The sequence below is a fragment of the Lagopus leucura genome, unplaced genomic scaffold (assembly GCF_019238085.1).
Source record: "Lagopus leucura isolate 7727_CA_CO unplaced genomic scaffold, USGS_WTPT01 Super-Scaffold_100021, whole genome shotgun sequence".
Classification (NCBI taxonomy): Eukaryota; Metazoa; Chordata; class Aves; order Galliformes; family Phasianidae; genus Lagopus; species Lagopus leucura.
In genome coordinates this window covers 874,078-890,280 of record NW_024962274.1, presented here as the reverse complement: position 1 = coordinate 890,280, position 16,203 = coordinate 874,078, and the positions used below count along the sequence as shown (strand labels likewise).

The 16,203-nt window shown below is 63.0% G+C and overlaps 1 protein-coding gene across 1 annotated transcript; it reads left to right on the top strand.

Annotated features, from left to right (window-relative positions):
* The first annotated feature begins 781 nt into the window (after positions 1 to 781).
* On the top strand, positions 782 to 13,841 carry TNK2 (tyrosine kinase non receptor 2). Its single transcript, XM_042878086.1, is given in 18 exon segments — positions 782 to 2,540; positions 3,528 to 3,705; positions 3,855 to 3,925; positions 4,878 to 5,090; positions 5,206 to 5,358; positions 5,586 to 5,863; positions 5,945 to 6,071; positions 6,161 to 6,307; positions 6,415 to 6,509; positions 8,933 to 9,127; positions 10,339 to 10,430; positions 10,955 to 10,999; positions 11,454 to 12,039; positions 12,041 to 12,262; positions 12,264 to 12,807; positions 13,175 to 13,270; positions 13,355 to 13,482; positions 13,557 to 13,841. Coding segments are annotated over 18 exon segments (3,240 nt in total). The 5' UTR covers positions 782 to 2,477; the 3' UTR covers positions 13,564 to 13,841.
* Positions 13,842 to 16,203: the final 2,362 nt, after the last annotated feature.

Sequence of the window (16,203 nt, the reverse complement as noted above, 5' to 3'; positions counted from 1 at the left end):
AGCCTGTCGGACAGCAGCGGGCTGCGAGCCCCACGGATGGGCAGCAGTCGCCCGGGGCTGCCTCCCCAGCAGGACGTCACTCTGGGCATGGCGTGCCGGCGGGTCAGTGCTGGGGGAGATGGGGGGAGCAGTGGCACGGCCCCCATGGCGTCCCCAGGGTGCTTGTGGATTTGAGGCTGGCATGGCGTAGGGGGCTCACGATGATGCTCCCTTGCATGGCATCTCCCCATAAATTGGCATGGGGACAGCAGTCACCCTGCGTGGCTGCACTCCTTCCCTGCTGCGTGGGGAAACTGAGGCACGGGGCATGTGGGTGGGGGAGAAATTGTGTTACTGAGGGACATGCTGGGATGTGGACCCAGGTGTTTTCACACAGGCGTGCACTGTCCCCTCTTGGTGGCACGGTGTGAGCCTTGCTCAGCTGGTGCTGGCACCGCGTTGGGCACAGAGGGGCTGCCGCAGGACGGGCACGGTGCCCAGCACAGGTGGCTGGCAGCCACGCAGATGGCCATCTGCAGCGGCATGGACCCGTGTCCCCTTCCTGGGGTCACCCTGTGCAAATCGGGTCTGTCCCTTCGCCCCCTCCCCCCCCCCCTCCCATTCGCAAGGCGTTGGCTGCATGTTGGTACCACTCGCTCAGTTTTCCCTTATGGGAGCGAGGGGTGTGGGGTGCAGGGACGCGGGGAAAGGGTCCGGAGGGGGGTTGGGATGTGTTTGTGCACCCCCGCTTGTCACCTCGGGAGGGCGCGCGTCACAACCGCGCTGCGTGTGCCGCCCGGGGCTGAGCCCGTGGGCAGAGTCGTGACATTGCGCGGTGCCGTGGGTGTATGGCCGCGGTGCCCAGGAGCGGTGTGCGGGCGCACAGCCAGACGTGCGTCAGTCGGAGAAGGTGGTGGGCTGTTGGTGCTCGGGGTGTTGGTGCACGTGCGCCCGGGCACGGCGGTAGCTGCAGGGGAGTTGGGGAGGGGTGCGCGGAGGTGATGTGTTTGAACGGAGGTGATGTGTTTGAACGCAAGGAAGGGGAGAAGGAGGTGTGGTTGCGGTCGTGCACGTGTCGGGGTGTGTGCGTGGTGCGTGTGGTTGCAGGATTGCGTGCGTGTGGTCCTGGGGCGCACGTGAGAGCCGTCACCGCCCGTGCAGAAGCGTGCGTGCACGTAGGGTGCATCTCAGTGCTGCAGGTGTGTGCGTGGGTACCTGTGCCATCCATCCCCCTGTGCCGTGGTTCTTAGCTGTCTTCTTGTGTGGTGGGGGCTGTGGTTTGTGCCCCACAGTTTCTGGGGGCTCGCACCCTACTGGGGTGCTGGGGGCTCAGGTGGTGGTGTTGGCCCTGTGCTCTTAGACCTATTGCGAGGAGGGGAACTGAAGCAAGGTGTGCACAGCTGGAATACAGCTGTCCAGGGCTTGGAGGTACCAGAGGGTGCTGGGGGCTGCACAGTGGGACAGGGAACCCCCACACCCTCGGTGTCCCCAGGGCAGAGAGCTGGCGCGTGGCAGAGCTTGGTGCCGAGGGCACTGTGCCCGTCTGTCCCTCCTCAATGGGGCCGTTGTGCCGGGTGCCAGCCGGGATCCCAGCACTGGAAGCCACGGCGGAAGCTCTTTGGGCATGGCCACAATGCAGCAAGAGCTGCCTGTCTCATGTCACCTTGGCACACCGATGGTTGTGGAGGGGTCCATCTCTATGTCCCCCAGCACCCCACAGGGTCTGGCAGCCGAGTAGGTTTATGGAGCTGGCAGCACACCCACTGTCCCTTGTGGCTTGTGGGGCAGCGGCACGGTGCCCGTCACTCTGGCCTCATGCCCACTGCCTCCCCTTTGGGAGCTCAGGGCCGGATGTCCCCCCTCCCGCCTTGCTTCCTGAGGGGGGAAACTGAGGCCTGGGAGCTTTTCCCAAGGCCGGAGCGAGTTTCCATGGCAATGGGAGCTGGGGTCCACTCTCCCAGGCGGTGCAGCTGCCGAGCACCCGCCGAACAAGAGAGAAAGCAGCACATTGATCGGAGCCCGGCCCCCTGGGCGCACGGCCCAGAGCCGGGCCAACGCGCAGCTAAAATAAACCCTCCTGGGACAGGAGCTGGGCAGGGCGGCCGCTCGAAGCCCCAGGACTCACAGACAGCAACTGCCGGGGAGCGAACCCGTGGGCACCGATCGGGAAAGCGCCGACGCCGCAGCTCCAACCCCATTGCGTTTGGGAAGGGGAGGGCAGGACGGCCGGGAAGGAGGGCACGACGGAAGCAGGAGGAGGAGAAGCGCAGCGCTGCGTCCTGCTGCCGGCCCCTGTGCAGCAGGGATGCCCCGAGCCCTCTGCGCCTGCTGTGGGATGTGTGGGGTGGCCGTACCCGGGTGGCATTCAGCAAGCCGTCGCCCAGCCGGGCTGACGCCCCCGTAGGTCCCCTGGCTCTGCTGCGTTCGTCGTGCCCCAGGGACGCTGGCACCCGCAGGGGTACCCTGAGCACATTGGGCCGAGGCTGCAGCCAAACAGGATGCGACGCTTCGAGACTCTGCGCCGTTCCTTCCCCTTCCTCGCCCGCTTCCGCGTCTACCGAGTAAGTGGCCGTCACCCCCCCGGTGCCGCGGATGGCCCCGTGCTGTGAGCTGGCGGCTACTTCGGCTGCAGTGCCCCCACGTGCCCCGTGCCCGCCGTATTTTTAGCTGAGGGCTGCGATGGCCGTGACGCAGCTGGGACACAGATGGTGAGGGGGCCGGGGGCCACGTCGTCTCCCCAGGGAAAGAGGAGGATGGACGGGGCTGCCCTGCTGTGGGGCCGGCATGGGGGCTTTCCCACGTCCCCTCTGGCTGCTGGAGGCAGGAAGCTGAGCTGGGTTTCTTCCTGGAAGGCTGCGGTTATGGTGGGGAGGGAGAGAGGGGACAGTGAGGTGCGGTGCGACAAGGGGGGTACTTGAGGGATGTGAGGATCCATGGTGTTGGGGATCCTGTGCCCCAGCACAGCTCCAGGGAGGTAATGATGACACCCTGGAGACCTTCATTCCCTGCACACTCGTGGCTCTGTGTCTCCATCTGTCTCCTCCTGTGCCACCGCCTTATGGCAGCAAGACAGCACTGAGGTGTCTGTCCCTGCAGGGGACAGCTGCCACCTCCGCCCTCAGCAGCTGGGTACAGGGAGCGTGCCCCATGTGCGTGTGTGGTGCCAGTTGCAACTGTCCCTTATGTCTGTAAGATGCCAGCATGCAGTGTGGAGACAGTGTTATGGGCATCTGTGCCATGCCTTGGGGCTCTGCCTCTTCTCCATTCCTGGCTCTGCTGTCTGGGTACATACAGCACAGGGTGTGTTTCATTAGGACTGTGGGCACTATGGGGTTCATGCCCTTCTCCATGGGTCCTGCTGATAGGGAAGAAAGCCCAGGATGGGCTCTGCAGGAGGTGAGTCCCATGAGTATCTCTAGCATTCCCACTGGGACAGGGAGCAGCCCTGGCTTCCAGCCCCTCTGGCACATGGGTGGGATAGTGCTGGGTTCCTGAGGACACTGGGGAGCAGTGCAGGGTCCCCACTAACCCAGCACCTTGTGTGGCAGAAGCTGAGCTGTAGCATGCAGGCGGAAGAGGGCACAGACTGGCTGCTGGAGCTGCTGACTGAGCTGCAGCTGCAACAATACTTCCTGCGCATCCGGGATGAACTCAACGTCACCCGCCTGTCCCACTTCGAGTACGTCAAAAATGAGGATCTGGAGAAGATTGGCATGGGGCGCCCCGGTGGGTACATCCTCCTCCCTCAACCTCCCCCTGTACCCCTCTGTGGCTGCTTCTTTTGGGGAGCCCGGAGGAACACGTGGTCCCAAGGGCTGAAGGGTGGTTCTTCTCAAGAAGGGCCCTGTGTCAGTGACAGTCCCTGTATCTCATAGGCCAGCGGCGGCTGTGGGAGGCAGTGAAGCGGAGGAAAGCCATGTGCAAGCGGAAATCTTGGATGAGCAAGGTATGGCTAACATGCCTCAGCCCTACGCAGCTCTTGGGTCACTTCTCAGCTGGGATCGGCACTCAGGAAATTCATTCCCCTCCTGTGATTTGCCTCTTTTTCCAAGAAACTTATTCAGAGCTAATTAGTAGCAGAGCCTCAGCCAGCCCTGTGGGCTGTGCAGCCCTCTGCCTGCCTCGGCTCCCAGCAGTACTAGGGCGAGGGATCTAGGGACCCTTCCCTAATAACAGTGATGCTGCACCCCTGGGCACCTCACAGCCTCAGATGGCCTGTGTGCTCACCAGCTGGGCGCTGGGTCGTGGCCTCTCCCTTCTGTGACTCATCTGGGCTGAGCCAAGCTGTGCCTGGCTTTTAATAGAAGGCGACTCAGCCTTGTGCCGGGCAGAGAAATGCCACCTCCCACCGCAGCCACATGCCTGCCCCGGCCCCCGTGCGGGTGCCAGCTGCCCCAGCTGTGAGCCAGGACAGACCCCTTCCCGTGGGTGACGTGCCCAGTGCCAGCTGGTGGGGAGGAGAGCCAGTCCCCAACCCCTTCTGGGCAGCTGGCAGCAGCAGCGCGTGTCGCAAGGCCCACGTTGCTGCAGGGATGTGTCACTGCGCTGGAGGTTTCTCTTGGAACGGTGCCCAGGCACATCGTGTGCCCACAGCCTGGCCGAGGAGAGCCCGGGACCTCTGGCTGCTGGAGGGCAGCCTCTTCCGTCCATCTAGAAGTGCTGCTCAGCACGCCGCCCGCTGGGGAAACACCGCGTGGGGTCATCAGTAGGTTTCAGAAGGAACGGCATGTGCAGAGCCAAAGAGGTGGACGGGGCGACCCATCTGCCTAGCACCAGCAAGGCACCAAGAGCTCTCACCGGTGGGAAGGGGAAACTGAGGCAGGCTCTGGCCACCACCGATGGGAGGGAGGACTTGTGGGTGTCTCCAAGCCCACATCTTGCCCTTCTGCACACTGCAGGTGTTCAGTGGGAAGCGCCCCGACTCGGAGCTGCCTCCTCAGCCCCACAGCACCTTCCGCAAGCCCCCAACGCCACCCCCCCCGGACACAGGGGGCCAGCACTCCCTCACCTGCCTCATCAGGGAGCGGGACCTCTCACTCTTCGAGAAGTTGGGTGATGGCTCCTTTGGTGTTGTGCGTCGTGGAGAGTGGTGCACGCCTGCTGGCAAGACGGTGAGGGGCACGAGCCTGTGCAAAACCTTACACCGGTGGTGGGGGTCTGGGCACAGGGATACCCCCAGAAAGGTGTTGTCCCCATTCCATGGCTCACCCCTTCTCTCGGCTGTAGCTCAACGTGGCTGTGAAGTGTCTGAAGACGGACGTGCTGAGCCAGCCGGAGGTGCTGGATGACTTCATCCGCGAGGTGAACGCCATGCACTCGCTGGACCACAAGAACCTCATCCGCCTCTACGGCGTGGTGCTCTCCCACCCCATGAAGATGGTGAGTCCCCAGCAGGACCAGCCTTGTCCTTTGGCTGCTGCTGTCAGCAAGCCCTGCAGGGCGGTGGTGCTGTGTGTGGGGCCAAGTGAGCCAGGTGGGCATGGAGTCCACCTCCAATGGACTCCACTGCAGTCTTTCCAGTGGTGCCAAGACTGGGGAACAGAAAGCAGCCCAAAATTGGGATGTTCTCAGTTTGACCACCTTGCTATCCCCTTCCTATTGCCCAGGTGACAGAACTGGCCCCTCTGGGCTCCCTCCTGGACCGTCTGCGGAAGAACCAGGGCCATTTTCTCATTTCCACGCTGTGCCAGTACGCCATCCAGGTGGCCAAGGGTATGGCCTACCTGGAGTCCAAGCGCTTCATCCACCGAGACCTGGCTGCCCGCAACATCCTGCTCGCCTCCAATGAGCAGGTCAAGATTGGGGACTTTGGGCTGATGAGGGCTCTGCCCAAAAACGACGACCACTATGTGATGCAGGAACATCGTAAGGTGCCCTTCGCCTGGTGAGCTTGGGCCGGGGGTCCATGTGGAGAGGGGGATCTGGGGGTCCACCCCTTGTGATGCTCACATCCTTCCCTATGCAGGTGTGCTCCTGAGAGCCTAAAGACACGCACTTTCTCCCACGCAAGTGATACTTGGATGTTTGGGGTGACACTATGGGAGATGTTCACCTATGGGCAGGAGCCATGGATTGGCCTCAATGGCAGCCAGGTGGGTGCAGCAAGCCCCTTATCTATGACTCCCCAGACCAAATGTCCCCAGCACACACTATCCCGTGATGGCACTGCCTTGCCCCACAGATCCTACACAAGATTGACAAAGAGGGTGAGAGGCTGCCACGGCCCGAGGACTGTCCCCAGGATGTCTACAACGTCATGCTGCAGTGCTGGGCCCACAAGCCCGAGGACCGGCCCACTTTCGTGGCCCTGCGTGACTTCCTGGTGGAGGTAGGTGTGGGATGGAGGGTTTCAGGTGGTCCTCATTGCCCCTTTGCAGTGCAGAGTGAAGGGGGACGTGGAGATGCTCCCATGCACTCACCCCACCGTCCCTGCAGGCCCAGCCCACCGACATGAGGGCTCTGCAAGACTTTGAGGAACCCGACAAGCTGCACATCCAGATGAACGACATCATCACGGTCATCGAGGGCAGGTAGTGCATGGGGGGACCTCGAGTCAGTCCTGTGAAGCACAGCCCCTAAAAGCACAGCCCCCCTGGGTGAGGGCCGACAGCCAAGGATGGGGAGCGGTGGGCAGAGCAGTGGGGAGTTTGGGGCTCTGTGCCCCCATGGCATGGGCAGCGTGGCTGCTCCACAGCGCCTGTCCCCGCTGACTCACCCCATGGCCTTGCCCTAGGACACAGCTGCCAGGCAGCCGCTCCCTGCTGATAGCAGCGGGGACGTGCCACTGTCACCAGGGCCTCAGTGCCACCTCTGCTTCTGCTCTGAGGCTTTGCTTAGTGGCTGCTCCATCCTGCCCCACGCCCTCCTTCCCTACCCTGGAGGTCCCTGGCTCCAAGCTGGGAGGGTGGGTGACACCAGGTCCCTGGATGCCCATCCTCAGAGCATCCCCTCCAGGATCCCTATCCCCAAGGGACACGCTGGAGGCTCTCAGCGTCCCTTTCCCCGATGTTGCACAGGGTGCCAGCCCCCCTGCTGGCCCCACAGCGGGGTGGAGGCGAAGAGAAAGGCGCAGCCTCCCCTCTGCCCCCCTCCCCTGGGGCTGGCTCCCCGCATTCCGGCACGGTGAATCAGGCCGGATTTGTGTGGCTGCAGGGACCAGCTTTCTCCCCCGGCTGCTCCCCGATGACTCTTGCCCAGGGTCTGGCGGTGGTTTAATTGCAGGGAGGGGAGGGGAGGGGAAGGGAAGGGAAGGGAAACGGCGTCGGCGGAGGGAGGGAAGGAGGGAAAGGAGCGGCGGAGGGCGGCGCGGCCGCGCCACTGCGCGCACATCGTCCCCGGTGCATCACGGGCGCACTGCGGGGCCGCTGCTGCCGCGCTCGCCCCGCTTGCCGGCCCCGGGTGAACTGCACAGCGGTGAGGGGCACGGGGGTGGGGGCAGGAGGGGGGAGATGCGGTTCTTCTGGGGGTGCCGTTGGGCTGGGGGGGCTGCGTGCAGCCTCTCATGCCTCAGTTTCCCCAGCAGGCGCGGCGTCGGGGTGGCTCTGCTGCTTTGGGGGTGTGGAGTAGGGCTGGTGGGGCTTCGCGGTGGTGCTGCTGTTGGGGGTGGGGGCACTCGCCCCGTGCCTCAGTTTCCCTTTGTGGAGTGCCAGGGCAGGGAGGAGGCGGTGGGCGGGGGGCTCCTCCGGGGGCTGCATCCGGCCCCGTTGAGGCCGCCCTGGGGCACCGTCAACACCCCCCACCCCTTTTTCAAGCCCCTGCACGTCGTTTGAACCAGCGCCGGGTGTGCGTACGTGTGTGTGGGCAGGGGAAGGGGCCCCCGGCTCCATGTGCACGGCGGCAGGACCTACCTGAAGGCCCGGGGAGGGGGCTTTCGGCAGGGATGCGGGGCACGGAGCAGGTTTGTACCGGGGGTTTGAGCGGTGGGGTTGGGGCAGCCTGGCCGCAGCATCGCTCGAGAAGCTGGGGAAGGAGCAGGAACCTCACGGGAGGGGACGCAGCAGCCCGCCCCGCTGCGCTGCGGGCGAGGGAGGGTGCCCGGTGCCCTCGCCAGGGGTCCCGGCGCTGAGTAATGCGGCTGGCTGGCGGCGAGCGGGGAAGGTAAACAGGAAAAGGGCTGAGCTAGTGGCCGCTGGTGACTCACAGGTGACTCCAGGAAACCGCGGGGCCCGTGCCAGCCTCGCCGGGTTGGCAGCGCCGGCAGCTGTGCCACCCCCTGCGCGGCTCTGCTGCCTGCCTGAGGAGAGCGGGGCTGCGGGCGTCCCCCAGTGCATGGGGTGCAGGAGGGGGGGGGTGTCCCCGGCTTGGGACCGGCTGGGGGGTGCTGCTTGGGGGGGCCTCCCTGGAGTTTGCTTTCTGGGTTTGTCCCCGCCTATGGCTGTGCCACCCCAGCGGTAGTTGTGTCCTGGGGCGGCGCTGGGCTCCACTGGGACCCCAGTGTCCTCCAGATAGTCAGAGGGAGCTCACCCCTCATGGGGCTCCACTGATAGGAAGGAAGGAAGAAAGGGATATCCCACAGCCTGATGTCCCCACTTTGGTTTCCCACATGGGCACTGGGATATCTGGGGATTCAGCATCAGCACCCAGACTCTTGGTCCCATGGCCATTGCTTCTTCCATCTTCAGTGACAGCCCCATGCCCAGGGCTCCTGAGCATCTCAGGGTGTGCATGGACGCACCCTACAAGGAGCTCTGCTCTTCACTCACCTCCATCCCCTATGTGCTGGTTTCTGCCCCCCTCTTGGCATTCTGGTGCCAGGGGGGGCCCAGGGCTCAAGATTAGGATCTGGGCACCCTCCCTAGCCGTGCCACTGCCTGCCTGCGTGTCACAGGCTGAGTCACTTTGCTCCTCCTGTGTCACTGGGGCAGGGCTCTGTCCCCCTCCCATCGCCACCCTCTGGGGTCTTGCCACCCTCCCCACGCCATCCTCAGTAACGAAGGTCCTTTTTATTCCTTAGGGCCGAGAATTACTGGTGGCGGGGTCAGAATAAGCGGACCCTAAAAGTGGGCCAGTTCCCCCGCAACACGGTGACCTCGGTGGCGGGGCTGTCGGCCCATGACATCAGCCAGCCGCTTAAAAACAGCTTCATCCACACAGGCCATGGAGACACCAACCCTCAGCAGTGCTGGGGGTTTCCCGATAAAATTGATGAGTAAGAAACTTTCTGTCTTCTCTGCAACCCCCTCACCCCCTGCCTCCCCCCTGCAAGGAGCGAGCTTGGCCTTCCTCCCTTACAACTCCTCTTCTTCCTTGCTGTGCTGGGGACAGCTCTGGGCAGGGTCCTCGCAGCTTGACTAACCCCCTCGCCTCTTCTCACTAATGGGGTCGGGTGCTGCATGGGATGGAACGTGGGGACACGGGGCTGGGCTGGGCATGGAGCCCTTCTCCCAGGCCCACAGACCCCTTGGTGCTTGGCAGCGCTGGGACAGGGGAAATGTCACCCCAGAGTTGACAGTATCACAGCTGCTGGTACTTTATATAGACATAACTTATATTTTCTTCTCCCCGTGCTCTACCAAGAGTTGACCCTGTTTGGTTTGTAATGGGAGCAGGGCTGGAAGAGGACTGGGGCAGCGTTGAGGCTGGGCATGGTGCATTGGATCCTGAGGTGCAGCAGACCCCAGGAAGCTTTGGGCACGGTTATAGCTCTCTGTGGATTCTCCCCCAACTTCGGGGAAGGGGGATGTGGGAGGGCTATTAGGGAAGGAACAAGATGCAGCTGCAAAGCCTGCACTGCTCCCACACCTCATGCAGTGGTGGTACCCACGGCACCGCAGCTCCAATACAGCAGGTCTCCCAGCACCGGAGCTGTGCAGGCAGCCCCCGGAGTGCTTTGTCGAGGCGCCGGGCGCACGGACATGCCTCGTGCCCTGGCAGGCCTCCCCGCGCCCCGCTGCGTGGGCACGCGCCCTGGGTACGTGCCGTCCGGGCCGCAGAGAACGCACCGAGCTCGGCACACACCCAGGCCTTCGGGCTGCGCCGGCTCTCTGCCTCGCCATGCCTGGCTTGCGATGGCTCGCCCGGGCCTCCCGCCGTACTGCTCTGGGTTTGGTACCCCATGTGTGGGTGCCCTGTGCCGGAGGCAGAGAGGGGATGGGTGACACTGGGACGGCACCAGGGGCTGTGCTGTAGAGCCAGAAGCCTCATAAAATGCAGCATATGGGCGCTTGGCATCACAGGGACGCAGCAGTTGGGATATACCTCTCTCCATGGAGCTGTGGGGTCACCATCCTGCAGCAAGGGGCAGGGTGAGCCCCCTACTGTACGTTGCAGCGTACAGAATGTATAACCAGGCGTGTCCCGTGTGCCCAGAGAGGTGCAACATCCTGCTGATCCCCTGCTGCTCTCTTCTTTCTCCCCCAGGCTGTACCTGGGAAATCCCATGGACCCTCCTGATGTTTTAGGAGTGGACCTGAGCGCTGCCAGACCCACCCAGCTCCCAGGAAGGGCTAAAAGTAAGTGTCTTCACCCCTTTGCCCCCCACCTCTGACCTGTCAGCTGCACCAAGTCCCTTCTGAGCACCCTTTTGCCTGGGTGGCGGGCAGGACTATCCCTCTGTCCCCTCTGCTCTGTCTCTCTGCTGCCGTTTGCTTGTTGCAGCCCTGGTGGTGGGGATCCGGCACACGCTGTCACCCTGCCCGGTGCCACTGCCAGCAGTGTGGGCGGCTCTGCCCGGCCCCTCTGGACTGGACTCTGCCCTGCTGGCCTTCGGCCGGGCCCCTCGTCCCCTCCCGGGGCAGGGCTCCCCATTACGGGGCAGAGCGGCTCACTGGTGCGGTTGCAGCCAACACAGTGCAAGTTCTGTACCCCCAACCCCGCGACCCACTGGGGCAGCCACCGGCACCTGCTGCTGTCCGTAGCGGTGCAGGGGGACAAAGCATGCGCCATGCTCCTGCTAACAGCCGCCCCGGCTGCCGCCTGCTCCGCGCGCTCACCCTGCGTCCTGCCTGCTCTCGGGCTCTCTCTTCTCCTCCCGCAGGGCAGCCGCCTCCGCGCCCGCCTCAGCCTTCCATCCTGCTTACCAGTAAGTCGGGCTGTTCTGGGAGCCACCAGTCCTGCTCCTGCCCCTTCTCTTCTCTCTTAGCTCCTTTCTTTCAAGGTACTCAGGGTGTGCTCAGCTCTTGCTCTCACCGATGGCACATGTGGGTGCTGCTGGGCACCGGGGGGTGACAGCATGGCTCTGCTCCCTGTGGATTGTGTCCCCGGGCTCCAGAAATGGCATGCACTGGGGTGGCCGTGGAGCAGGGGGCGTCCTCACGTCCTGGCTCACCATGGACCCTGCCCACAGAGCAGGGTGAGGGGTGGCTGAGGCTGCTGTGCCATGGGGCTGTGGGGAGCTTTCTGGAGTCTTACTGTGGCTTTGAGAAGGAGTTGGAGTTTGGAGTCACCTCTGAGATTGGCAGCAGCTGGGGACGTGGGATGGGTATATTGGTGGGTAGTGCAGTAGGATACTCACTGCTTTCTCCTTTGTTTCCTAGAGCCCTCCTACGACCCGGTCAGTGAGGAGGACGAGGGCTTGTCAGCAGGCCTCCGAAAGCTCTGCCTGAAGAAGCCAGGTCCAGGGAAGGGCCTGAGGCTTGCTAAGCCCTCTGCCCGCGTGCCGGGCACCAAGGTGGGCGAGCGGCAACCCAGCCGGTCACCCAGTGAGGGACCAACGAGCGGCGAGGTGACCCTCATTGACTTTGGGGAGGAGGTGCCCCCCACTACCCCTTCGCCCGTGGGGGAGCTGACGGCCCCCTCCCTCGCCAAACTGGCTATGGAAGCCTTCTCGCTGCTGGACAAAACCCCCCCGCAAAGCCCCACACGGGCCCTGCCCCGGCCCCTCCACCCCACGCCGGTGGTGGACTGGGACGCCCGGCCCTTGCCCCCACCGCCCGCCTACGATGACGTGGCACAGGACGAGGATGACTTCGAGGTGTGCTCCATCAACAGCCCCCTGGGGCGACGGGGCAGCCGTGCTGGCCTTCCCAGGGCACGTGAGCGGGGTGAAACCAACTACGGCTTTGTGGATGAGGGTGAGCGGGCGGCGGGGCTGGAGGACAACCTCTTTCTGCCCCCCCAAGGACACCAAGCAGCCCAGCCTGATGCAGACTACTGAGATCTTCCAGGAGCTGCAGCAGGAGTGCATGAAGAGGTTCAACGTGCCCCGGGGGCCATCCACGTGCCTGGCTGACGACAAACCCCAAATCCCACCCCGCGTTCCCATCCCTCCTCGGCCGCTGCGCCGCAATGAACCTGGGCGTTGGTCTGGGGAGCTGTCCCCAGCCTCGGGGGGGCGAAGAGGACCGGCCACCCCAAATCCCCCCTCGGGACCCACTGTCACAGCCCACTTCACGGACGCCCAGCCCCATGGCCCTGCAGGTGGGCTCCCCACAGCAGCGGGCTGCCCTCTGCTCTTGCCTGTCCACATCGCCGGGGAAACCCATGCCCACCACGCAGAGCTTTGCCCTGGACCCCAAATACGCTACCCCCAAAGTGATCCAGGCACAGGGCAAGGACTGCTCCAAGGGGCCTTGCATCCTGCCCATTGTGAAGGATGGGCAGAAGGTCAGCAGCACGCACTATTACCTGCTGCCCGAGCGCCCTGCCTACCTGGACAAGTATGAGAAGTTTTTCAAGGAGGCCAAAAGCCCTGAAGAGGCACCAGCATCCCGCATGGTCACCACGGCCACCGTCCGGCCCATGGTGCAGCAGCAGCCTGACTACAAGGCCAACTTCTCGTCCAACAACAGCAATCTCGGGCCCAAGTGTTTGGTGAAAGCTTCCTGCAGCCTCCAGAAAATCGTATATGATGGGCCAGATGGTTATCGTCCCTCGGAGAAGATCCGGCTGGTAAGGAGGGACGTGGTGACTTTTGTCCAGGTGGCCGTTGGCAACAGGTATCCCCACCCCGTGCATCTGTTTCCCAATGTTCAACCTGCAGAGGGTTGAAGACATGCAGGAGTGTCATTGCAGCTCCCACGTGGGGATTGAGGGCCCTTTTAACCCAAATTAGCCCTACCTGCAGCTAGATCCATGGGTCTAAGAGGAAGGTGGCTGTCACCCCAGCCCAGGAGGCAGAAACACCATGTTGACACCCCATTGCTGGTGCCCAACTCCTGATTGGGAATGGAGTCTTGGGGGTGGCAGCCATAGTATCTCCCTGACCCCCCAACTCTGCTGCCCACAGTAACACACAGTGACCTCCATTCTTCCCCAGGTTCAGGACACAGTGCATGGCGTCACCACCGAGGAGTGCCAGGCAGCCCTGCAGAACCACGGCTGGAATGTTCAACGTGCCATCCAGTACTTGAAGGTACAGCATGCTGCAGCACCTGCTGCCAGCAGGGTGGGAACAATCCCTGGCACCCCGATCCTTATGCCCTGTGTCCCCTTGCAGGTGGAGCAGCTCTTCTGCCTGGGGCTGAAGTCCCGTGTGGAGTGCCACCGGGTGCTGGAGATGTTCGACTGGAACCTGGCACAGGCCAGCTCCCACCTCCTCGACCCCTACAGCTCCTCCAGGCAGAAGTAGGTCCATGAATATTATTCTGGGGATGGGATCCAACTCTGTCACCCCCTGATCTCATATGCTCTCCTTGCAGGCGGTGACAGCAGGAACCAGGTGAGCGATACCGGACCCAGAGCAGGCGTCTCACTGCGGGGTCACCACCCCGATCCCACCATCTGCTGCTGGACTCTGGACTGAGCCCCACCTGGGGGATGGGGGCAACCCCAAAAAGGATCCTGCCAACAGTTGAGACTATGCCACAGCCCCTGTGTCTGGGGGTCTGCGCCCTGGCTGAGGAGATGAGCTCCATCCCTTGGCCTGATGTCGAATTGTTTTTGTAAAGAGAAATGTAATTTTAATATATATATATTATATTATATATATATTATATATCTATATATATAAAAATAATCAATGGAAAGGAGGAGGGTGCTCGTGCCCAGCTCCTGGGTTGCTGCCAGCACGCACAGGCGTTCCTGATGCACGCAGGAAGGACGCACGCATGCTCCTGTGGCGCACACTGGGGTGACCCCATGGCACGGCCCCAGTGCCCCCTGTACCCTGCCGAGGCCGTGCCACCCCAGCGCCCCGCAGCAGATGTGCCTGGAGCACTGTGTGACTCATGCCCAGGCAGGGAGCGGCGAGCCCTGCATCTCTTCCCCCACCCACACAACAAAGGGGTTGTGCAACCGCATGGCACCGCCGAGCCGCAGCCAGGTGCTGGGGAGCGGGGGTTGGGGGTGGCACTCGGTGCACCCAAAGCGTTGTTGGAATGCATTGCCTGGGTGTCCCAAGGTGCCACCTCGCAGAGGGGAAGGGGGACCTCGGTGCCCAAACCTGGGTGTGTGAGCACGGGTGTGAGGTAGGGCGTTGGTGGTCCCCAGGGGGGGAACGATGGGTGCAGGGGGGCTGTTGGGTGCATTTCCCTGGTTTAAGGTGACCTGCAAGCAAGGCACGGCCCAGCCTGCACGAAACCACCCCTCTCTTCTCCCCCCCCCCCCCCGCCCGGATCTGCGTGGGTGTTTGCAATGGATACACACCGATGGCGCAGATAACCCCCTGCACGCAACGGCCATGTTGAGGTCATGGGCCCTTAGCACAATGCCCCCCACTTCTGGGAGCATGGGGTCGGTGGGGTGGGCACTACTGGGGGCCAGGTGGGGGTGTGATGAGCGCTGCTCGGTCTCTGTGCATCCTGGGGGGCAGTGCAGTGCCCCAGGGGATGGGGAAGGGTTAAGCAGTGCAGGACCCCAAGGCAGGTGCTCCCTTCCTTGTTCCTCCTTGGCGGCAGGCCCACGGGTTCTGGGGGTTATCGTCTACCTGGCCAAGCGTGGCTGGGACCTGGCAGCAAACAAGGTGGGGTGGGCAATGGAGTTTTGGCGAGCACCCCCTCCCTGCAATCTTGGAGACCTGAGCCCCCTTTGCCATCCTGTGGCCTTTCGCAGGCCATTGAGTGGTCTCAAGAGGTGATCAGCTCTAAGTGTATCTTAACCTTGAGGTGTCAGCTGCGGGTTCACCCTATACGTGGTCTTAAAACCTCCTCATAGCTAATGCAATGACTAAAGAGATAACCCCAGCCACCAGCACACCCTCAGGGCTGGGGCATGGCTGTCTCTATGGGCTTGGGGAGTTTTTGGTGGCATGTGGCATCCCCATATGGCAGTGGTAACTGGAGGAGGGCTGGCACAGGGCAGTGCTCACCGGAGGAGCCGCCTCATTGCATCACTGGTCCTCAGACAGCGAGGAGGTGCCAGCGGTGCTGGGAGCCTTTGTGGCCACACCATGGTGCAGCTGCTGTGGAGCTGGGTGCTGTGGGGACTCTGGGTGCTGCCAGGTGAGTGCCGGGGTCGTCTGCGTCACCGGGGCAGCCGGACACACCACAAGGAGGCACGGGGATCTGTCCTGCAGCAGCCTGCATGGTGGGGAGGAGAGATGGGCACCCAATGGATTACAGTGGGAAGCAAAGGGCTTATTGCTCAGCCTGCCCTTGCTCACACCCAAGCCCCACTAGGGAATGCGGGAGCAGCAGGCATGGAGCCCCTTGTCCCAGCACAGGACCCAGCAGAGCCGGTTGGCAGCTCCCGCGTGCCTGACAGCATCAGTGCCGAGCAACTTTGGGATATGTCACCCACTGTGCCCGAGCTGGGCATGTGCCAGCTGACCCCTGGCCGAACAGAGCAGCCTTCTGTCCTCGGAGATGGTTCAGGTAATGCCAGGTTGGAGCCGATCCCTGCCCACCAGAGAGCTCAGTCCAGTGCTTGGGTGAGCAGCATACTCAGGGGTTGGTATGGGTGGAATTGCTTTCTGTCTCCTCACAGGCAGTGCAGTGCCACAGATGGTGCTGGCAGCACTGGACCCCATGAGCCCCAGCAAGGAGCAGGAGATGCCTTCTAGTGCAGCAGTCTCTGGAGGGGTGTCAGGATGGGACAGTCCCCAGGCAGGGCTTGCCTACCCAAAACAAACTGACTGGATGACCAGTGTCCCCATGGCTCCTGGCACCACTCAGATCTCATCCCCTGTGCCTACAGGGCACACAATGGCTGTTACCCATGGGAACAGGCATACAGAGCTAGACACAACCACGCTGTCTCCAGCTCCACGTGTACCTATGGAGAACGGGACAGGCCCCCCAATGCCACTGGGCAGCAGCACTGCTCCCATGAAGTCTGAGGGAGAACACAGTGCTCTGCAGAGCACTGCTGGGAAGCCCACACCAGGAAGAGCTGTGCCTCTGCAAGAGA